The 24,721-nt window shown below is 37.6% G+C and overlaps 2 protein-coding genes across 2 annotated transcripts in view; both read left to right on the top strand.

Annotated features, from left to right (window-relative positions):
• The first annotated feature begins 4,433 nt into the window (after nt 1-4,433).
• Nucleotides 4,434-24,721, top strand: part of LOC143152625 (protein fem-1 homolog CG6966) — a 41,681-nt gene continuing 21,393 nt past the window's right edge. The window contains exon 1 of the mRNA XM_076322943.1: nt 4,434-5,081. Within this exon, the coding sequence (XP_076179058.1) occupies nt 5,022-5,081 (60 nt within the window). The 5' untranslated portion in view covers nt 4,434-5,021. The remainder of the gene's footprint in view (nt 5,082-24,721) is intronic.
• On the top strand, nt 12,710-14,572 carry LOC143152895 (uncharacterized). Its single transcript, XM_076323491.1, has 3 exons — nt 12,710-12,782; nt 12,839-12,842; nt 12,973-14,572. Exons 1-3 carry the CDS (start codon nt 12,710-12,712, stop codon nt 13,982-13,984), a joined length of 1,089 nt encoding a protein of 362 aa, XP_076179606.1. The 3' UTR covers nt 13,985-14,572.

The raw sequence follows: 24,721 nt of genomic DNA on the forward strand, positions 1-24,721 counted from the left end.
CGAAGAAAAATTCTATTAGGAACTTGTTCGTACAATACAATGTATTCTTTGCACTGTACGCTAACTTATTGCCTACGGGATAATTAATTTATAAAAGAATACGTACCTATTGCGATACGCGAGACTGTTTCAGGCGCGCAAAAAGTGTTAGGTTATGTAAAACACGTCCCACGATGAATTCTGTTCACGATTTCTACAGTTACGGTGGTAATCGTTTAATCGACCATGGGAAATTGTTAAAGATGCGTATCCACGTTTTTCTGGTGGTAGTCCTTTGCGAACAAACTAATGGATGAAGCGGTTCAGTTGCCACTGACGCAAACTCGTCGAAAGTACCGAGGCTAAAATAAAGTAATGCGCGCGATATCGGTAAAAATGTAAGACGAACTAAAACGCACTTGATGTGGAACGAGTGCGTCATTTCGAAGCGTTAAAATTGAGGGTGAAGTACCGACTTAACGACTCCCCGGGCTCTCCTGTTTCACTCTTCTTCTCTTACTCGAGCGATCGTGAATCGCACTTTAACGTGTACAAATTAACGGTGTTGGTTGCTAAATTTTCTAACAAGAAATATTGCGGTACACATTGACAAATATGCTCTATATATTAAAAATGTTACTCGTACCTGTACACGTAAATGTAAATAAAAAGGGTTTACAGAATTTTTAAGATTCGTTGAACGTTATTGAATACACTCGCGACGATACGTACAGCATCATTTTGCACAAATTCTTGTATATAGTGTACCGTAAACGAATTGTTAGCGCAATGTTCTTACACCGAATACGTAACTTTGTACAGGTTATACGTCGTACCGATCCGTAATTCGAAACACGGTCAATTTTTATTTGAAGTTAATTACTTCCGTTTAATGGAAGAGAAACAAATTGAAAATATCCGTGTATTAAAAATGAAAGAGCAATCTTTCGTTGTAGGACACTGTAAACACTGTTCCGTTTAACCACCGAAGATATTATCGATAAGTGCCTCGTAAACTTCGATTAATTTTTTATTTTTCTTATCGATTTCCGCCGCAAGTAGCATTCTACTAATAGGCGGATTCGACATACCAATTTGTATGTATAAACTTCTCTCAAACTCGAATCGTGCTGCGCTCTATCGGTAAATGTACGAACTTGACGAGATACTACACAGATGTGGCATCTTAATCTCGAATAAACTGTGTACAGGCAACAAGTGCAACGAGGATAACGAGTCCTGTCGCTCTTTTAAACAATTAACGACGATAAGAAGCGTCGATAAAAAGATTGAAAAATAAAGTAGCACGTGTGCAAACGCCAGAGCATGGTAAGAAATCGTGGATGCGATTATTTTAAGCGAGTTTAAGGAAATGGAACGTAGAGGAAAGAGTGAGGGGAGGGAAGAAGGAAAAGCATGACAACCGCGCTAACACGATTGATCCCACGTAGGTAGTTGGCAGCGCAAGCTCAGTTATTGACGGGCTGTCGAATCAAAAGTTCGGTTTTGATGACCAAATAGATCATGTGTTCGCAAAGCGATTGAAACAGGGCGACTATTGAAAAAGGAAATTGGTCGGTGGTCGTCGTGTCGTGTTGTACGCTCGTGCGCGTATCCAACTGTAAACCCGTTTCTAAGAAAGGTGTGAAATATTAACATTTTTTCCCTCGTCAATAAGATTTGCATCGCAAAACGAGTTGTCGGCGTTCGTAATAGCGATGCAGACTGTAGGATAAAGCAACGACAACGTTCCTTACTTTGTATAGTTAAGATCAGCTGTGACTTTGCTATATACGAGGGTCAGAAATTGTATAGGATCGTAACATAAAAAAATATATTTTTCGATGCCCTTTCCCGTCGGAATCGGTGACCCGATAGGCTTGAGGGTAAGTTTTCATAAATATTGTTTTTATTCTCGGCGCAGTTGTTTACAAATAAACTTCTACCACGTGACGTATACATGAATATATGGTTCGTGATTGCTAAAAGAAATGTATCACCGGTTATCATAGTTTTGACAAAATAAAATTAAGATTTTGTAACTATATAAAAATGATTAATATAATGTTTCTTTTTGTGCGAAAGTGCAAAAGTAAACTACCGTTAAGATGCATCCAGACTTCAGCCGATTGCTGAGCCGAGCCACCTAAAACCACACTTCTGCTTGTAAAGCACGCATATTCGAAACATTTCTACGAATCTTTGTCGACATAAACGGATATTCAACAACGCTACTGTATTAGCTGTAATACGATATTGTTAAAGGAACCTCGCAGTAGTTAAAATGACACAGTAGTAGCTCACCTTACCGTTTGGACTGGATTAGCCCAATGTTTTTTAAACGAGTGTGCTGGTGCGTTATCACTTGCCACTGTCCGTTCTCACTTCTCTTTAACAATAAGTAAAGCTGAACGTTGTCAAACTAAATAAGTGAGTAACTAAAAAAATAATAATTGATAAAATTAAACTTTTCTAATAATAATTGATATCTTTCTTCTGATTAATTGTTAATTGTACGTTTTCAATCAATTTTAATAAACTACATTTTAATTCAATGCACTTCTGATATTAAATGTGACGACTCGGAAAGGTATATACTAGTTCCCGATTATACGAAATAACTTTTCTTTATTCGATTATAATCAAATTACCTCCATCACCGTTTCTTTTTTTCATTACGGATACGTAGAGACAAATTTAATTCGGTAAGAAAAATTAAAATTGTTATATTTGTCATAAATGATATTTGTCCTAAATTTGTTAAGATTATTTAATGAATCTGACAAAAAATCTAATAAAAGTGGTCTATTAATAGCCATGGTCGCTGATAAAGAAATTAATTTTATTCGAAGTATGTTAAACGTTTTGATTAATTTGCACATACTCTTTCCTTAAAAGAATAACTCTCATAAGCGAGAATGTGGCCTTAAGTGACTCATTATTAGTTCCAACTCTTGTGTCGAGTCTGAAATAATTTTAATGGGTAACCCAAAAATGAGGTATCTACGTTTTTTTATAGTTCCTTGTACGATTTCTACGTCAACTGATCATGACTCAGTTATTAATATAAGTGTATCGAAATTATTGAAACTGGAATACAGTAAGGCACGTGAAAAGGTATTTGATGTGAAACGAGGGCGTTAAAATCGAGGATGTAGTGCCGACTTAACAACTTCCTGCGCTTCACCCCTTTCACTTATGTTTTACTCCGCGCAGGTCGGTAATCATACTTTCACGTGCAAATTAATGGTTTCAGTTTCCAAATTATTTTCACTTATACGTTAATAAATATGGTGTGCAAGTGAAGATAGGGAGGATATAAATTATACAATGCGTTTGATTAATAATTTGACGGAAATGATGGTATTTTAAATATCAAGGATAAAGCGATACGTTTGTAAAGAAACAATAGATGTAATGTAACAACTGAATACGATATTCTTTTTTCTACGCGTGTTTCTTTTTAGATAACTTTCATTACTTTCGCGTAAAACATATTTATTAACGAAAAGTTATATTACAATATCGTTATTGCAATTCGTTCTTATTTTGGGGTCTTTTACAACGTTTATAGACATCATATCATAATACAGGTATGTAAATATTAGTAACATTTATACAAAGTATCTTCCTTAATTTACTTGCGACGTGCAGCATTTTACTTTAATTCTCCTTTTTTGAATCCATAGCATATCGTGCACAAATTGTTCTTACAATAAATATATCGATGCTTCTGTACTGAATTTTTGATATAGGTTATGCAATCTGTTGATCACTGATCATGGAATTAAATCCCTAGGTATTAATTATTTCCCGCTTCAAGGGAAGTCACCGGTTTTGCACCAACCAAGACGTCTACCAAGAAAAACGACGCGTCTTGATTCGTCCAGAATCTGTGGCTTCTCCTTAAAGCGAAAACTAATGATCGTGCGTGTACATGGTCGATTATTACTAAAATTCGATTATTTCTATGTTAAATAGAAATGATAAATTCCAGATTTTCATGCATTAAAAACCGGTACTTTTTCCGTCATTCTAGCAGTCTGTAAATATTTCTTTTTCATTCTTTTCATTACGATTTGAACGAGTAGTATGTGCCCTTACTTTTACTCTCTGTTTTTACCTTCGCTAAGAACTAAACAAGTCTTGCGAAAGCAAAATGTATTATTAACATTTTTTTTTAAAATAATAATACGTGTTTTAGAAAATATAATTTTCTATCGTTAGTACACAATATTCGACAAATAAATGAATCTTCTTTATCGACACTCTTTTAAGCTAGTATCGTGCTGCTTTCTATCGGCAAACGAATGAACTCTACCTAATAGTCGCATGCATAAACGTGAACAAATCTGTGTACAGGTATCAAGTGCGACGAAGATACAGAATCTCGGCAACTCTTTGGGAACATTGAACGAAAATAAGAAGCACTTACAACCATCTGGAAAAATCAAGTATCGTGTGGTGCACGTGCTAGAACAGTAAGCAATTTCGGACACGGTCAAGATAAAAGAGATTTTAAGAAATTTCAACGTTAAAGGAGAGAGAGGAAACGAGTGAACAGTAGCACTAACACGATTGATCCTACGTAGTTGGCAGCGCGAGCTCAGTTGTTGACGGGCTGTCGAACCGAAAGTACAGGTATCGCCATCTGATGACCGGGTGGAACGTGTATTCGCAAAACTATCGAAACAGGACTCTTCAAGATAAGAATTGGTCGGTGTTTGTGTTACATGTATGCGCGCGTATCTAACTGTAAACCGTTCTCGAAGGGAAGTGAGAAAGAAACATTAACGGTTTCGATTGATCTGTCGGACGTTTTTTTCGGTCGTTTCTAGTATCAGCTCCGCAAGATAAGTCGTTATTCTCTCGCAATAGTGATACTAAGGTTGCGGATGAAGGACGACGAGAGAATCGACTCTACCTAGCGCGTTCGCCCGTGCTTTCGGACAAAAGGGTACACCAGCCGTGAATCTGGAAAACCTGCAATACCAGAGGGTCAGACAGTGTCGCCGTGTTTCACAGGATCGTAGCATGTGAAAATGGATTTTAAAAGCGTGGTGTACAACGCTGCGAACGACGGCAATCTGGAGCGCTTGAAGGTGAGTTTTTACGAGATTCTCCTCGCTGCGAATTCTGCCTCAACAATCATTCTCGATACAATCGCGGCTATAAATAATCAGACAATGTTACAAGCATATGAATATGTGCTTAGTAATCGACAGATGCAACATGTACCGGTTATTGATTTATCGTTTATTGGTTCGATTAAATATCAATATTTCACAACGGTATAAAAGTGATCGGTGCGATTTTTTCCTTATGTCAAAATACGTACGTACTTCGAATTCCTTAGGACTCTAGTAATATAGATATACTCGGATACATGTAGTCGATATTTAAGGTTATAAATACTTCTATTTCTATCTTTTATAAGTATATTCTTAAAACCATAAAGGAAATGGTCAGATATTTCCACGAAAAAATATCAAGCTTCGTATTTCGAATTGCATAGATTCAGATATGTATGTTTATTCAGAAATATATCCAATAAACGTCGTTTTCCTCTCTTAATTCTTTACCAGCAGTACCTGGATTTGCCAAACGACATATTTTTACTGGTTTGGGAGCGCGTTGGAAAATTCACGACAAACCCATCGCCACGAATAGACTAAAAATTAATTTCCACAATACGTATATAACAGTTTATTGAACTAGAACAAAATTTATATATTCGATAAAGTAATTTTTAAACGTAAAGTATTTTCTTGCCATCTTCAAAACCGTTCTATTCTGCTTAACATCTGTGCTTCAAAATGTCTATCTGCTAAGGGTTAACCTGTAACGTATACCTGCTCTAACTATGAAAATACAGATTTAAACTTTGCCAATACCCTCCACCGTATTCTTTCTCATTATACGAACAATTACGAGGATATACTCTAAAATTTCTTCAGGTACGAAAACTAAGAATTTCCGTTGGAACCATCCGACACTAAAGTTAACCTCAATACCGTAACGTCCGATATGATGTTTTTACAAGTTAGTTTACCATCTTCAACCTTACTATATACAGTAACACACCTTAATATAATACGCAACAAACACTGCTGCTTAACGATACATCTGGTTTTATTAATAACCGTTAACTGCGTAGTAAATCATTTGGTATATTAAAACTTTGATCGTAAAGACAACATTGTGATCCCCGCATCGAATCGATCACCGATTGTTAATCCGACGATTTCTATATTCGACGAATAGAAATTTTCGCGCGATTCGATAACGAGCGATTCATTTTTGCGCGTCAACCGTTGTAACGTGAATTTTCGTCGGACGTTTTGGCGTCTCTAAAATAAACGACCGCGCCAAGCAATTCTTTTTCGCATTCGTCCACGATCGTTCACGTTTATTCGAAATAGCATCGTGCCGCTTTAATGACATCTCGCGTATTCGCGTTATGAAACTCCGAACGTGCACGACCTTCTACCGTACATGATCTGTGGCTTTCTCATCTTACTTGCCGTCGAACCTGTCGCGTCACGCGATGCGATAAGGTGAAAAAATTTGTTCCTCCCGTTTTTCCGAACTTATTGCAGCGAAAGGAGACGAGTTTCCACTCCCTTGGCTCGCGTTTATCTCGAGTAGGAAATAGCCACGGCAAACAGCAGTTATATTTAGCGGTCGGAACGTCCATAGACACTAATGGGAAGTCTGCTTGGTCAGCTTTCCGTACGTATATGCTTTTATATTCGTGTATCTATATCTGCCCCACCATGGTGCGTGAAATGTAAGAAAGAGAGGGAGCGAAGTGCACCAGAATGGTAATACCGAGATTACGTCGGATTAATCGATATTAAAAATTACTTTCGAAAATTTTCTTTTAATAGAAAAATCGGTTGTTTCGATAACATGATTATCAGGGAAGAATTACGGTCACAAAATGGAACCATCGTGTTAATGTACGTACAGGAAATTTATTTATGGAGTGCATCGTACATTGTACTCTTCAACGTACGTTATAGATTACGATTCTAATAATTTTACGTTCCTCGAAGCACGTTTATACGTGTTACAGATATATTGTATTATCAATGCCTCTTGATTTATTCTTGAATTAATTTTTCTCTCGCGATTAATTTTGTAAAGAATTTCGAGAATTTGTTTCGAAATGATTGTTTCCTCGAGGATAATCAGGATTGATGTGTTAGTCGTTTCTTAAACGCGACGTAAACATTATTATGTGTTGTCGATCATGTTTGAACGAATTCGTGATTTACCGTATACGTATAGTATGTTAGAGCTGTTACACTTTATCGAGTCTTACACGCTTATTATTTTGTTTTCAACGAACAGGAAAACATTTGCAATCGTATATTCTTTTACACGATCGATTGGTTACAGAACAGAATACTTTACGCGGGTTACATTGTTTCGAATCAAATTGTTAATTACGCGTTAGGGGTCAATGTCGGTATATCAATTAGACTGTTAATTCAAGTACTATTCGGCGTATAATTTAGCGAGGCTAATATGGTAGTTGGCATACTCGTGTTGTTATAGCGCAAGCGTTAACGCGACACGTACATTGTTCTCAGGCTCACGGTGACAAACTCATTCGATCTGGCTTCTAGCCGACGATCAATATATAATACAATGGACAATAATGTTTGCTCTTGATACGCTAATGGCTCAAATGTCAGCTTCACCGTCACAGTATCGTAGTTAAAAATAACTTCACTTTTATTCTTCGGTATTTTTTTTCACCGAAAAGACTTGAAACTAAAAAGTTTCGATAAAAATTGAATATAACCTATCGATACTCGTGCTTTCAATTTCCGCTACAGTAACATTATTACGAAAAAAAAGAAAAAAATGTATCTCATCTTATTTAGAAATTTTTTTACCAAATATTCAACTCGTACAGTACTCCTCAAAATTCTCACGACATCTGATCCTTTATTTATTTTCAGTGTACCGGATGTTTAACATTCTCTAAGGTACATTCGCAACAAACGATGAATTATACGAGAGTAAATAACGAACTAGGGAGCATTAAAATGCCTCACTCGAACGCGTTGGACACTTCGCATCGAGGATTCTTAATTAAATAAACGATTGAAACGTTACCGGCTCGGACCGAATAGCTTCCCGTGCTTTAATCCGTTTCGTAATTTCGATCGGTCCAGATGATTCATAGCTAGCTACTTACTCCTCGGTGTTTCAATTATCGTCTAACGTCTTTCGTTGTTTGATCTGGCACAAGAATATTTAACGACGGATTTTAAACGTCCGTTGTGCAATCGTGATTGCTTTGCATAGTGCAAAGCAGTTCCAATAGACGGAAACAAATTGCGTAAAAGACGGCCAGTGGATTGCATTAAAGTTCGTCCACCGGACTCGATCGTTCGTAACAGTAAGACAATCGAATCGCGTGGGACGATTCGTACGCAAAAAATTCACAATCGAGCACTCGACGATAGCCGCTCGCTCGCTCGCTCGCTCGCGTTTCTATCGTTGGTGGAGACCAAGTCGAATAACTTGGTCAAGTAAGGTTAATTACTCTTTACGAACGAATCGACAACTCCTAATTATTTTGTATCAGTTATCGATTATCGTAGAACGTTCGAAGTACTTGTCACCGAAAACGTTGAATCTGTTACTCGAGTTTTCCGTTCGAATTCTGTACAATGTTAAAATGTCGGTGAAAACTGAACTTGAAAATTGTTGACCAAGGACTGTGTCTTGGAAGGGACGGCATCGGTGATGCCAAAAGTATACTCGTCGGAGCTGAACGAGAATATGCTAACAAATGAGTATCAGGAAATATCCATTGCGTCCAAAAGAAATAATTGTATACAAGATGAGTGTACGTGTCGCGTCCAAGATTTAGATATATTAAAAATATATATAAAATAAAAAAGTCTATAAAATTATCCGTAGATATAGAAGGGAATTGTACGCTCGAATATCGTGAAATAAATGACCAAAGTATAATAATTTACCAAAGTATAGTAATCTCCCCGTGGTGTCATTTGTTTCTAAAATTAAATCTGAAAAAAAAAAAAAGATAAATAAATAAAAATGAAAAATATTCGAGATACTACTCACGGTAGAAAAACCGAAAGTCATCGTCTGGTATTTTTGTAATTCTTGGGCCTCGAACGAACAAAGGGTTAGAGAATGTAAGAGAAAAATACACGAAAATAAGTACGAGTCATCGTACTGATCCAGCTAATAAATCCATCTCAACAGGACTTTCACGTTATCGCGTTGTTGATCGGTTCTCCGTCAGGATTGCCAAAGAGCTCGCTCGTTGATTTATTTCAACTCGTTCGCGCGAGTAAAGCGTTACCTTTCAGTCAGTTCGGCTTCTTGTGTTTAATATCGCGTCAGGATGCGGAAAACGTGGCGTTACCTAGTCAGAATCATCTTATCGGCGGTTGTTTGTTAACCATCGCGGCACGTGAGTACAAAAGGAGAAAAAAAAAAAAAATTGAAGCATTAGAAATCTAATAACGAAACGAGGAAACCAGTCGTTCGTTTCGCATTTCATTACTACAGCCGATTATTCCGATCGTGTATCGATTCTGGTTAATACAGCGTTTAAAATTCACGACGCGGGAATTCCGTAGAGTTTGTTTCTCTATGGGCAAGCAACGAAATAGCAAGTGTGAGTCGTCGCTTATAATTCGCGAAAATTTCTAATCAACGAGCAACGCAGTTTCTCCGATGGAAAAACGCATCGTCGCTGGGAGAAACTTTCAGGAGAAGGTGCGCAAATTTGCAACGTTCCACGTTTGCGAATAATCGGTTCCGAGTAATCGCGTACGTTATAGTTCTCGAATTGAATCGATATTCGATCGTGGTGAAATTTTTTTCATTTGTTCGTTACCTGTACTCGTAATACAAGTTCGAAGTTTGCATAGAAGTTGTTTCTATCGTTGTCGAGAGACTTGTAGTCACTGTAATCGAAGAAATGTAAATAAAATCTAGCGATTTGAAGTTTAATGACAGTTAAAACATTAGGTTTTGATCCTTTGCAAGTCTTCATCGAACGAACCAACGCGATTGATCCTCTTTCGTGTACAATTCTACAAAAATAACGGATTTTTTTAAACTAATGTTAAAAATATATATATAAAAAAAAAGTCTATAAAATTATCCAGATACATAAATTCTATCTAGAGTTGGAAAGATGGCGTGAACGTGATTTATTTATGTCAGTAATACGTATAGTTTATCGATAGATTTAACGTAATACTGCGAACGAAGAAAACTAAAACAAATTCGTCGATAATATAACAAGTCGCGATAAATGAAACGAATGATATTTTCGTGTATCGGTGTTGTATGTTCTGTGCGTTTAATATAAATATATTTGGAAAGTCATAGCTAAACATGAAAAACAAATCGTTACGATATCGTTTATAGCGTGTTTTTCCCAAACAGTAAGAGACGTTAACTATAATAATTCGACTCTGAATATGTAGCTGGGTAACACGACGCAGAAGTAGTATTATCACGAGGTTATTTTGTTTGGTGTAGAGACCTCTGTGAAGAATCGTTTACAAGTTAATGAGACTGAGATAACTACAGCTCGGTTGTTGAATGTGCGACTTGGAATTTATAGCATTATTTGCTTCCCTAACGTATTACACGTTTAAGTTGAATTTCTTTCTTATAAACCCATACAAAATTGAAATTTTAACATTGTTGTAATCGAATGTCTCGTTAACACTATTTGCTCCAATTGACGATTCCAACTATCTCATTACTGTCTTCGTCTTTTAATTTTCCTCGAGACTTATATTTCAACAAATATCGTATCGTTCGGAAAGTAATTTCGTTTTCCAAAATGGAGAATGTATAATTTAATATAATGTTTAGACACTCTAAAAAAATCGTGTTTCATTTTCACCAAAAAAAAAAAAAAAAAAATGAAACGACTTTCCAAACGATCTAATACTGAAAAACTATTTCCATTATTTTATACGACAGAAAAATATATCTACTATTTTGTATAATAGAAAAATAGTAAATATTTCATTACTGCTACCCTAGATCCGTCGTTATAGAATTTTTCTCTATTAAATTCCTGCTAAGTTTCGAATAGTTTCTGCTGTTCGCTTCGAAGAATATCCTCCATTGTTTCATATACCGCACGTAAAACTACATTCCAACGTGTATATATTCGCGTGTAGAAATTCCACGGATGCAACTCTGGTCGCATTTCCCTACAATATCATCGATTAAGTGCCTACCGGCGAAAGTTCTGCATGAATTAAACAAGCTTCGTGCATACACAACGCCCCCGCGCGTGCTGAACATTTTATCAAGCGAACTTCGCCGGTACGTTGCGTCTCGTTTCCTATGTTTCTCTCGGCGATTCCCAAGTTTTCATAATGAGTCTGAAGGAAAGTTTCCAACTTCCGTTTGTCTGCGGCTGTTGGCTAGATTTTACTCGTGATAATTAATTAAATTCGTCGAATGAAACCGCTTCGAGTGGCGACCGATTACGATCACTGAAGTCATCGTTTCTGGCATTGTGGCTGGTCTGTTCACGATCGGTTTCTGGGGAAACCCCTTCGCAATGAAAACCGCGTTAAATTGCCGTGTAGAAATCCGCGTGTTCCGATGAAAATTTCCGTGGAAAAATTCAACGGTCGTGTATCGGATCGAGATGTTCATTATCCGTGTAATAACGAAACGTTTAAGTCTATTACGTTAACGTGTTCGGTCTCGGGAGCTTGGTAACGTTCACGTTCGACGATTAGCTTATTTTCCGGAAAATTTTTCAACGATCGTTCGCCACTTTGCGCACTTTTCAACAAAAAAAAAAAAAAAAAAAGAACGAAACGACTTTCCAAATAATCTAATATTAAGAAACTATTTCCATTATTTTATACGATAGAAAAATATGTATATCTACTATTTTATATAATAGAAAAATATTTACCATTTACTTCTAATTATTATTTACTTCTTTGAGAAAAGAATTCGTTCTCAAAGTTCCTATGTTCGTCACCGTAGACCCTTGTGCGAAGTGGTATGCGTTATTTTCGCGGATACAACGCGAGTCTTGGTTATCGTGAAATGAACAATACCAACGAGCCGTTTTCGCGGCCCATTGAGCACACGTGTCTCTCGACGCTCGACTCGATCGCGATAAATCGCTCGAAAATGCGCTTCGTAATTCCGTAAACCGGCTCGATAACAACACGTGCCCCTCGACGCATTCCGTGAACGGAAAGAAACGCGATTTTTCTCATCCGTGATCGCTGCGTGTTCCTGTCCGTGGAAATCGTGCAAATCCACCGTAATCGCATTATCACCGGCCGAGGTCGCTTATTAGGAGAGGACGTTTAACACCGGGTAACATACGTTCGATGAACACGGTTGCAGTATCGACACGCCAGATGTAACAGACGTCCGTTCTCGTTATTATGCAATGTGTCAGAGTTGTCGAACTACCTAGCTTCTCTCGTTCGTGTCAGTTTCACCCGCGTGTACGTGTAATTGCATAACTTCAATTCTTACGATTCAAGGCTGACACCAATTTGTTCCACTCACGGTCTTGATTTCACGGAGACCCCTTGACCGACGTTGCCTCCCGAGCGATACGTCTAAATAGACTAGAACACCACAATCACGATCTGGAACGGAGAATGCATTTTGCATATCCATTCTGCCACCACCGTATAAAGTATTCCACGGAACGTTTTCGAGCATGCAGTCGAATAAGACTTGGGTACAAATGTGTCGCGTCTCGGTACAAGTGGAACGACCAGCGACCATCGGAAGTAACGTTTCTCGCAACGTCGGGGAACGCGTATACGTTAACACTAAACGTACCAAGCGGGGTCAAATGACCCCTTTTGAAAATTTACTTTAAATTCGTGCATTTATTGTAATTTCTGTCGGTCATTTGACTTTCTGTAAATTCTTACATCATCCGATTATTCAATTTCCCACTTTCCGTTTTTCTCGTAGCTTATTTTTTACCGACAAAAATTCTTCACCTACCTTACGTACCACGGGGTGTCATTTGACCCCGTACGAAGTTTACGTATTTTTTAGCAGTTTTCCAACTGGAGCCTTAGTTCTAAATTCATACTTAAGACGCGATGAAACCAGACTGACGTCAATACCGCTCAGCGAATTTGTTGCGATGAAATTAGTCGAACCTTTCACCAACTGTAGAAGAAATATTACAACCGATAATTTTTTTACGACTTCATCTTTGGCTGCAAAATTATTGGCGAAAAGGACAACGTTAGTGGGAACAATGCGTGCGAACAGGAGGGAATTGCCCGCACTTGCGAAAACAACGAAAGATAATTCGAAACTTCTTTCAACAATGACGTACAAATCGAACGACTGTACGCTAACGATTTATAAATCAAAACCGAGAAAAAAAGTAGCGATATCGAGTACCAAACGTAAAACCGTGAAAATCAAGAACAATAGAAAGAAGACACGCGAAACGATCAGTTACTGTGATAAAACCAAATTTGGCGTCGATATAGTTGACCAAATGGCGCGAAAGTATAGCGTCAAATCGAAGTGCAATAGATGGCCTGTACAGGTATTTTTCAATATTTTGGATCTCGCTGGAATCAATTCGTGGATACTCTATCAGGAAACAACTGGGTTGGAGCTATCGAGGCAATCTTTCCTGTTACGATTAGCAGACGAGCTTGTTACAGAGTACCTCGAATTTTGCGAAGAAGAAAAGGAAAATCAACGAGAAGGAGTATCGAGCAGCTCCAATAATAATTCTCAATCCAGGAAAAAATGTCAAATAAGATTGCGCGCGGGCAATAAAACAACACAAACTTGCATAATTTGTAAAAAATTTGTTCGCGGGAAATGTACGAAGGAGAAACCCATCCTGTGTAAAAAATGTAATTGGTCGATTGTTTCGTTTGTAACGATAAAAATATGTGTTTCATTTTATACGAAATCAGAAACGATGTTGCAAATTATTTCCTTTAATAAATAAAGAATTTTTTACGAAAAATCTACGTTTATTTCATAAGGGGTCAAATGACCCTCTATGGTAAGATTAGGTATAGAAAAATGCCGGTACGTTTAGTGTTAAGTCGACGGAACTACAACTACCGAATGATTCATCGAAACCGAGGATATATCACCTTTTTCCTCGTGTTGCGTAAATTAAATGTATATCCCCAATTAAATGCTGCGTTCTTCCTTTCTCTGCACTTTGTATTTGCATTGAAAAGAAACACACACAGAGAGAAATCCTGCGTTAATTAGTCGGAAGTACCTTGTAGTGTTTAATCGTGAAAGTGGAAAAAAGGAGTAACGAATGTTTCTATCGTACGATTTTTCCAACAACGCAAAATGTTTGCGCGTGATTGGTAGCGGTGAACGTTAAATTGAAATTATCGTTCGTACATGATACTCAAGGTCCTGAGATCAGAATGTGTCCTGTATTTGCGAAGTAACGGTTAAACAAACGTTGTTTGAACAGGTCGTTAGCATTGTTCGGTGTCTAACTATGATCGTTGACGGTTTACTCGGATGTTAGAATCGTTGCGCTAATGCGCAACATTCAAGGTCTGTAAGTTGCAAAAGGTATCACTCACAGACCTTTGTACAATTTTTGCTAGCACTACGATTGCGATACATACCCCAAAAATGTATTACAATACACGTTTCTAAAATTGATTCTAAAATAAATTCTAAAATAATCTTCTTATTGTGAAATAAAATGTTTGTTTTAGGGATAAACGAACGCAACTAGTTTTACTCGATAGGCTTGCGGTCTTATCTAACGATAATACCGATGCTATTTCTCACGAAATACTTATCAAAACGATCATCGTGATTGGATTAACAATTTTCGAGGGTGTACCGCGGTTGAAGTAATTTCCGACATTGCATTGTTTAATTCCATCGGTTTCTGTTACATAAAGTCTGCCAGCTCCAGAAGCTGCCTGAAAATCGATAAGGCTCCCGTCTCGGTGTTTCGCGTCTCTTGTTTCCGTCTCTGGCGTAAACAAGTCGAACTGAACTATCTAACCCTCTCTACGACCCTGACGTTCGAGTCATAATTGGCTCGGCGGAAGGTTTCACCCGATACCTTGACATTGGATCGAGTCGTCTCATCGAGTCTCCTATCTTCCATCGTTATCAACCTGCCGGAATTGGAAAGTTGGATTTCTCTATGTTCGTCGCGTCTTATCTTTATTACACCAATCAACGCCACTAAGATCCCCACCAATGCCTCGTAGCGTCGTTAAGAAATGCGTGCAATCCGGTTTAACGATTGTAATTTTATTTTCGACAAATTTCGTACGACTCCCTTTCTTTCAAGATGGCGGATCGTCGCGCGTCTCGCTAATTATTACGAGAATTTAGAGCACGGATAAAATGGTATCCGTGTTTTTGAAAACTTTGTGAAAATTGTATCTTTGATCTTAGATTTTCTCGCGAACGTTCGATTAATTTATTTGATTATATTTTCGATGACTATTAACCCGTGAACATCGATTCAAGTTCTTTTTCTTAGTCTACTACGAATAATATTAAGCGTAGTTATATAAATCGTATAAAGTGACAGAATATTTGGTAACGTTATCTTGTTAAGGTCGGAGCAAATTGGTTTTGACGCGTATCAATTATAAGAGACACGCCGCAATGCGCCATTTATTAAACTTGGCATCGAGTAGGTAATAATTTAATAAATATCGATCGTAATGTACGAGCAGAAATTTCTTGTGACAATCGTCGCAGTTTTTTTTTTTACCGCGTAGAAATTAATTTCATCCGAATAACAACGCGCGAAATTTGAAATCGAACAACTCACAATTTCTCGATACACTAAGCGCTCGATTATTCAAGTCCCTTATTCAATCGGTCGAGATAAGACGTTTACGAATATTTCTTCGTGTATTCGACGGGGACCCAACAATTCTTCCTTGTCCCCTTTTTTTTTTTTCCCTCCAACGCAACCGAGCTAACCGCACGCTGAAAGTGGTCGACTGACAAAGCAGGTTATTGTCATTCGTGACTAGCGCTATCGGGATTCTCGGAAAGCTCATTCTGCGGTCGAGTTTCGCAGCTTTGACTACGCGGTTTGTATAAGAAAGCTGAATGAGAATTTCACAAGTTCGTCTCGTCGGATGGCGAAATAAAGTGAATTATTACCAACACCTTTCTTGTTCTACGTCCAACCGTCTAATATTCACTTTTTACGGTCCATTGTTATCGAGAGTTTATTATCCGGTCGTATTTACGGGATCCTTTAGCGAATTTGATGATTTTAAATCGCTAGTAAATTGTTGAACGAAAACATTGTTCGTAATATCGAAAGGGACACGTTAAAAGTTATGGTAAATCGTCATCCTAATGATAATAAACTTCCAGACACAACCTAAAATTCCCTACCGGTGCTTCGCGGTATTAATAATCGGCGGTCCCGATTTTCGTACATTATTGCACACGGTGCTCGAAATCACTCTTGTGCAGTTTCCGATACGGTAACGAGCGATACGAATTGCGCTTCTAGAAACAAAAAATGCTTCCAACGATACGAGAAATCATTTCTGGTAACAAAAATGCCTTCAACGATATTCTAACCTCTCGTAAGGAATATTCGAAGATTACACCGAAGACGAGTCACAGTCACGGAAAAAAGAAAACCGAAGTAAAAGTCCCGGAAGATTTTCGCTGCACGGCCCGAATTCTTTCTCCGCAAGTCTAATACTCGAAACGGTCGTTGCAGACACTTGAAGTACTCTTCCTTATTTCGCATTCGCGCAAATAGAATTTTCTTTGTTCTCACCGTTACTCAACATACTTTCACCACGGTCCCTGGCTGGCTCGGTCTGTTCCCTGTTCCCGCGCATGCGCGGGACGACCGTCCGCCCCTTTTTCTTCGTTGCAATTAATCCGTCTGTGTCGTGCGAGGCAAGAAAACGAGTGGGAACAGGGGAAGAGTGACCCGAGGAACGTGCAAGTCAACTCTCGTGGCACGTTCTAATATTACTCGGCCGGTGGAATACACCGTGAGTCAGGGGCATAACCGGGCACGTAGCGACGCGACGAGAAGAGACGTCGCGGCTAGGGGGAGAAAAAGAGCGGAATGCTCGTATGCAGCGCGCTCCGCTGCCTTTTAATATGTCCCGGAGTCCTTTATTCACCCTTATTCATGCGGGAAATCAAACACCGCCCGGTACGTCGCGGTTATGCGCCGCCGCGTAAGAAAATTCTGCTTGTCGAATCTCTTTTTTCTCTCGCGGCCGAGAACGTGCTTTACGATGCTTTTATCGGCTCGTAAGTAAATGGAAATTTGCCTTCGCGTTCCCGAACGACGGACTGCGACTACTTGTGCACCATTATGCTCGCAATTGTTCCATCGACGACCCTAATGTCTCCTCGTAAATTACACCTGTACGTTCTCCTTCATTTTCAATCAATGTTCTACCATTTGATTTGCTCATTTTTTAACCGCGCGTTTGCAACAATCCTTGACTTTCGACCAATTCTAATTCTGGGAAATACATTCGTGGTAATCGATATTAATTCTTTTCTGTGAACGAATACAACGGAAGGCTTACTTTCCTGAAATTAATCATTCTGCATCACTGTTGGAGTTATCGTAAACCAATGTAGTATATGAACGAAATTTGCCTCTATTTGTATCGGTGGTTTATAATTGATCAAACGGTCTAGCACGTGTTCCTTTCTTTCGTATGTAATTGTACGAGGAAAAAAAAAAGAAACGCAAAAGTTTGTTCAAGATGTATAAAATATTTCATTTATAAAGCGTCCAGACGAACAAAGCTATCGAATTTGGTTCACGTACTATATTGGTTCAATTGAAGCGACTCTAACCTTCCGATAACGATGATACCACGAATATCGATAACAGAAATGAACAAGTACATCAGCAACGAGTTTTCTCGGCTCTTCTATGTCGCTCAAGTTTTTTTCCATATTTAACTGGCCGCGATTAAACTAGTTATCTACCTCGAACGACAAACCTGCACAATACCCTTTTCTAATGACACAAGTGTTCCAATGATTCTCGATATAGACGTTTTTTTAATGTCAGTAATCATGAGTTTTCTCAATATCGCGTATTCCCGTCGATGTTACGGTACTTTCCAATTTATCGACTAATTTGCGTCTCATTTCCATAGTTGCAACTACACGGTTCTGCTTTGATGCTTACTTGTTTCGTGCCACATTGAAATGATCAGATTACGCTACTTTTCTGTTTATGAATTAATTTGTATCTCATTCCTCTAGTTAGAACGCGCAAGGTCCCGCTTTGATGCAATTATCCGTTTCGTGCTAAATTATTACGTCTGGAATTAATTTTAACCGTTATAGAAGAATGTTCCAATAGGAAGAGACGTACACCCCAAGGACGTGCTATGTTTAGATAATAGAAACGTTCGAATAGTAGACTTATCCGTTGGTGAAGCATTTCAGTAATGACAGTTGGGATAAAGAAGTTTCTACACTTCACTGTTGAAGTGAAACTTAGATTTCTGAGAACGTGATGAAGGTGTCTGCTGGCGCAATGTCCGGGAACTATGCTATGTGAATCATCATTTTCCAGTCAAATTCTTTCAGATGCTGCAATGCCAGTTTTTACCATATTTGGCCGTACCATACGCTATCCTATTGGAAGAGAACTTTGTCGAGTAAACCTGACCGTTTTGTTCCCAATGTTGATTCGGATCGATCCAGTTGTCCTCATTACGTGTCTGTATTGATCCTTCTGTTAGATTCTAGCAGCTCGATACAAATTCTCACATATCCCATGGAACATTGAAACGAATCTTCTGCGAATGTAAATATATTTTTTCTTATCTTAGAATTATTTTGAATTCGACTATTGCCTCTTATGTCCAATTGTACGACGTACACTTTTGATCCAGTGTCATCATTTGACCTAGAAGTGGCTTATAGACGGAACAAAATGTTCTGCAAGCCGAATGTTAATTTAACAATGGAGATAATACTGTGACAACTCGAAAGACAGTACTGTTATTGGTGGAAATTCTTTTCAGACAATTCGTCCGGTCCACACGTTCCAAATTCGCACGCTTTACGTAAGTTTTTAATAATAAACGATCGAACGATTCGAATTATGTTTCGATTGTTCAACAAAACGATTGAACATTGTCCGATTGTGGTTCTCAATATGTCGTCTCCGGATTTTTTCAAATTCTATTTATCGGTCGACATATTCCTATATCGCTATTTGAAATTGTTCCTATGTCGTTAATACTCGTTGATTTGTCCGGTAAATGATTGATAAGATAGGTGTTCTAGAAATATCTGATCACATTTAAAAGAAAGAAGACGATAGCGAGATTTCTTCGCGCAATCTCACTAACCATTCAAGTTTAATGTTACACGTCTTCTACGTAACAATTTTTTTTAATCTTTCACAGGCAATCTGCGTAATATAATTATTAAGCGCCGTTAATCATTTTTGGGGATAGATTTTATTTTTTGTTACCAATACGTGTACATATGTATACATAATTAACGTGAATTATCAAATGAAAGATAGCAGAATGTCTATTAATTCGCTGGATTAAACGGAATATGCCGGACTTCAAGGTTATTAACTTTATGATGAAACAATGACCTAGCTAGGCGTTATTATATGTTTGCAATATCCTTGGAATAAATAGACATTTCTTAATATGTATATTAATTGAGGTTTCTTAATAACGACTTTTCGATAAATTGTACAACACTGTCGATCGAAAACGCTACGGGTTCGTTGGGTTTCAATGCAAATTACACGCATTAACATTTTTTAAATTCGAGAGTTTAGCAGTTTAGCAACGAATCTTTCCATTTAGGAATTATTGGCTTTTGATAGACATACGTGCTCCATTGTATCCAGTTTGGAGAAATTATTTGCATTGTTATCGATACTATTACGAACATATTGCAAATACATTTTTCAACAATGTTATTGTTACATAGTACTTGTATTAATTATGTAACACATTCGTTGCAGCGTGTAACGGTTATTTGCATTTGCAGCGAGGAAAATAATTCATACGTATTAGCGTTGTTGTAAATACGAAATATTATATAATTTTAAAACCAATTAAACATTTACCGGTACTGCGATACAATATGCATTTTAAACATTGTTACGAATGTCCGTTAATATTCTATACGTGCAATTTCTTCGTCTTACGTAAATCATCCTATTTAGGTACGAAGCTTTTCATTACTTATGCAAGACGTATTTGAGGATATCCTTTACTTAACGTCTCATCGATCAATAATATTTCAGACGTCATTACGGTACGATTACCTCAATTCTTAATTACCATGCTACCAAACACTCTCAATTTACTTATTATACGTACGTACACTTTACACTATTTGCACAAAAGTAACACGACGTTCGAATGGATCTTTGAAAATTGAATACACAGACGGACGATGGAAATATTTTTACAACGCGTTCTCCACGAATTAATTAATCACACTGCACTCTAACGACAAAGTACATCAAGTTTATCTGTGACCACCGAACAAGTGTTTCCCAATAATGTCTAGTGTACGAAAATTGACGCAGTACACAAATATGTACATACAAATTTACAGTCGTGTAAATACAAGTCTGCAAGTAGTTCAGCCGCGGATAGTTTGCACAAGTGATTGATGTGTAAACTTAACACAAAAAGAAAGTCCCTTTATGACCTTCAGCGATACACACTGACAACGTCGTGTTGATAATATGTACATCGTTACTCATTAACCGTGCACAAATGTTTGAAATACTGTCGAATAATCATGAGAGAATATTTCTGAAAGTTTAACATTTTACATAATTTCAGCAAGTATTTAACACATTTAATAATGTACAAAAGTGCTCCACAAGGAACTGAACGAATTTTTCAGTATCTGTAGCAGGTCATCGAATCAAAAGTGTCGTATACAGTATAGGTTTCCATTCATTGTGAAATTATGTCAATAAAGACGCCACGAGTACAATATTGTCTTTCAGATTGCGATAAATTTCCTTGACTTTGTATACATTAGGACGAGAACGAGATAGAATGCAGTAGTGAGAAATAACTATGATAATTTGAAAATGATACTGTATTTATACATACTTGCTGTAATATTGTGCTTAGATACCTTACGAGACACTCATTGGACAACGAAACCAAAGGATGCATTAAATATCGATATATAATCAAAAAGGAACACTCTAGATTTATTATAACAATTTCATCGAATTGTCACTGTATTCCGTGTGTTCTGTGTAGATGGTCGCTTAACTTCCGGTGTATATCGGTCGCTTAATTTCCGTATATTATTTCCCAATTATGGTTACCAGTACATTACAAATTATTCTGAACCGACAATCCCTCGATTTGCATATTTATTCGAACGTGATCAAAGTATGTAAGTACAAGGAAAGGAACTTTGTCCAACGCGATCGAAACGTGATTGTTACGTGTTAATTAATGTGAATTCGGATTGGTTGATCGACAGGGACTCCGATATTAGCATTGAAAATCGGTCGGTCAATTTATTATTTTTACTACCTTCTACTATTTTTTTCTGTTCCTGAAATAACCATCGAGTTGTTCATCTGGAAAGATATTTCAGTTACTAAGAAGACGAAGGTTCTCGGGATTTTTTGTTCTTTTTTTAATATTGAACATTTTTTCGGACAAATGTAAGATCATATTTACCATTACTTATTATTACCACTCTGTTACGGTGTATTAAATGTATACGCTGAGGTAAGAAATGTTACATAACGCTCAAAAAACTGGAGATCGAGCAATCGGTATTACTAAGAGACTTTTGTAACATAAAACTGCGGATATATATATATATATATATATATTTTTTTTTTCAGTTTGTGTATATATATATATATATATATATATATACGATTCCGATATCCGTGTGTCCAAAAATTGCCACGATGAACTGGTTGTAATCGTCATCGGTCGAGAATTCCGATTCTTTCGGGAATCCCTATAAATTCGAGAATCTCGAACACTCTTTCGTGTTCTGAAAAAATGTCGTGTTCACGACCCGACTCGATATTCTCGGACATCCTTAATGAAAAGCAGCTCGTTCGTAAGGTAGACGGAAACTAACGCGAGAACAAAGAGCAAAGAGCAAAGATCGTTGCACATGTTTGGTCCACTTTTGCAATTTTCACACGTTAGACTCTCGACCAATGAACGACAAAACGATTCGCGTATGCGAGTTTAAACTCTGAGTATAAATAGATTTCCGATCGTGCATTTGCGTTTATAATTCTCTTTGTAGGATAATTGCGCACGGTTTTCCTGACGATCGTAATCTGTTTAAAGCGAGAAACTTTGCGTCGTAAACAGTGAAACGTTTTGTTTTATTTTGCAAGGTGCCTCGGTGTTTCCAAGGCTTTTTCTTCGCATTCGCGAAACGTTATGGGAAAGAAAATGTCTTTTCGGTTTGTAGAATTCAAGTCGATCTGGATTCTTGGTGTTCCCATTTTTTTTTTTCCGGTGTGCACGAAGATCACTCTCGTACCTTTCTTCTGGAAGTATGTCATTCTTAATTTAAGACGAGCCTTGACACAATAAAGTACAAAACAAAGAACACGAATGCAACGAGGAAGACAATAGAGGCGAACGATCAATTTTGAAATGAATCCATGGTTTATAACAGTGGCTCGGTAGTTAATATTTCTTAATATTGTTTAATATTGTTTCTTCTTAATATTATCAGAACGTGGATCGATGTAACGCAAAATAAGCGATAAATTACATTTTTCTAGACTTTTTACTCGGTCCACTTTCATAATTACTGACATAAATCACATGCCAGATTGGGTAACATACGCGCGGTATGAAAAATTAGAAAACGTTATTTAAATTTCTTGGAGGTAACTGATCGCGAAAACTATCAAATATTCTTGTTTCTAGAAAGAAAACAAATAAGAATAACCTTCGTATCGCCCGAAAAAACATTGAGATAAAACACCCGAGTACTCGAAATTACATCTGCCGAAAAGAAGTCAAGGTTTTGTCCAAAACAAGTTTTTTTATGAATGGGGAGAAAAGCCTTGAAATGTTATAGCAACGCACTATCGACTAAATGTGTGAGTAGTGTGTATTCCTACGACCTACATCGTTTACATTTTGTAGACAAATGCGAAACAAAGTCCAGACTGTAAAAAATATACAAGACGAAACTCTAAAAATTGTGATTTAATGTCCACGCTTTTATCTTATTTAATTGCAATTCCTTTCGAATCGATCTACGCACAGGTATTGGGAAAATTTCTCAACGGTACGCTTATCTGCTAATTAATCATCGATATCTGACTGATAATTGCCCAAAGCTGATGTTTATTAGACACCTGTGTCATAGGAGGAATATTCTTAAATCCACGTATGGAGTCACAGCATGGCACTCACTGGAAACCTTGAACATTGGAAAGATATTCGAGAGAATTTTAATGGTATAAATAAGAAAAATCGTTACCACGGGATAACTGCGATCGAACAGAATGTAGCAAAATTTACAAATTCCTCGTTGATAAATTGCACCTAGACTTTTGAGCCAGAACAGTGTTGAGAAAAATTTGAAACAGGTTCGATAGAAGAATATAAGAAACGCTATCGATACTGTTAGGTCATCCCATAAGTAATGTCGTCTCTTACCGTACTTTAAACGAACACTTGAATCGCATCTCGGCGATGTGTTTATAGAAACTTCTTTCTATGTAGCTTAAATAGTGCTCTCTCGACAGTCTATCTATCAGTTGCGTTCGATGCAGTTCGATCGACATTCTTCACTTGAAAAACAATTTTTAAACGAGCGTGTACCAACTTCTTTTGCGGCATTGTACGCTATACGAATTTAAAAATGGTAGTACAACTACGGATACGGTTGAAAACATTTGCGAAGTGTACGGTGAACGTGCTTCGAATTTGAGAAAGTGTCGAAGATGGTTTATCAAATTTGGAAAAGGTGATTTTGACCTTTCCGACGAACCGAGATCCGGTCGAGCAACAACGTTCAATCCTTAGGCATTGAAAGCTTTAATCGAATTAGAATCACAATTAACTACCGATGAAATTGCTGAGAGATTAGCAGTAGCAGTAGTACCGTCCATAGACATTCAATACAATTTTAATACAAGTATTGAAATTGGGAAAATGGATACCGCATGAACTGATACGGTTTCTAACCGTATCCAGCGCATGAACATTTCTGCTTCCCTGCGAGATCGACGAAATAATCGTTCGTTTCTCGATCAGATTATTACTGGACGAAAAATGGATCTCATACTGCAATCCCAAACGAAAACGTCAATGGCTATCACTTGGTCGATCATCTTTACAGTGCCCAAAACCAGAGCTTCGTTCCTGAAAAGTTTTGTCGCGCGCCTGCTGGGATATTGGAGGAATTATTTCAAATTACATTATATCACAATTATCACAAATTACCATTTTGAGCTTTTAAAGCAAAATCAGATCGTAACGGCTGAGATTTACAGCCAACAACTCGAACATCTTCGAGCAGCGTTAGTGGAAAAACGACCATCGTTAGTGAATCGCAAAGGTGTTCGCTAGACAGCAAGGATAACGATAAAAAAAATTAAATATTTCAATTGGGAAGTTCTACCACACCCACCGTACTCTCTGGATCTTGCCCCAAACGAATACCATCTATTCCGGTCGATGCAACATTTTTTAAGTGGAGAAAA

Source organism: Ptiloglossa arizonensis, chromosome 11 (genome assembly GCF_051014685.1).
Source record: "Ptiloglossa arizonensis isolate GNS036 chromosome 11, iyPtiAriz1_principal, whole genome shotgun sequence".
Lineage (NCBI taxonomy): Eukaryota > Metazoa > Arthropoda > Insecta > Hymenoptera > Colletidae > Ptiloglossa > Ptiloglossa arizonensis.

Bases quoted from the DNA above. Each gene is read 5' to 3' on its own strand.
- LOC143152895 (XM_076323491.1), top strand. From the start codon at position 12,710: ATGCAGTCGAATAAGACTTGGGTACAAATGTGTCGCGTCTCGGTACAA.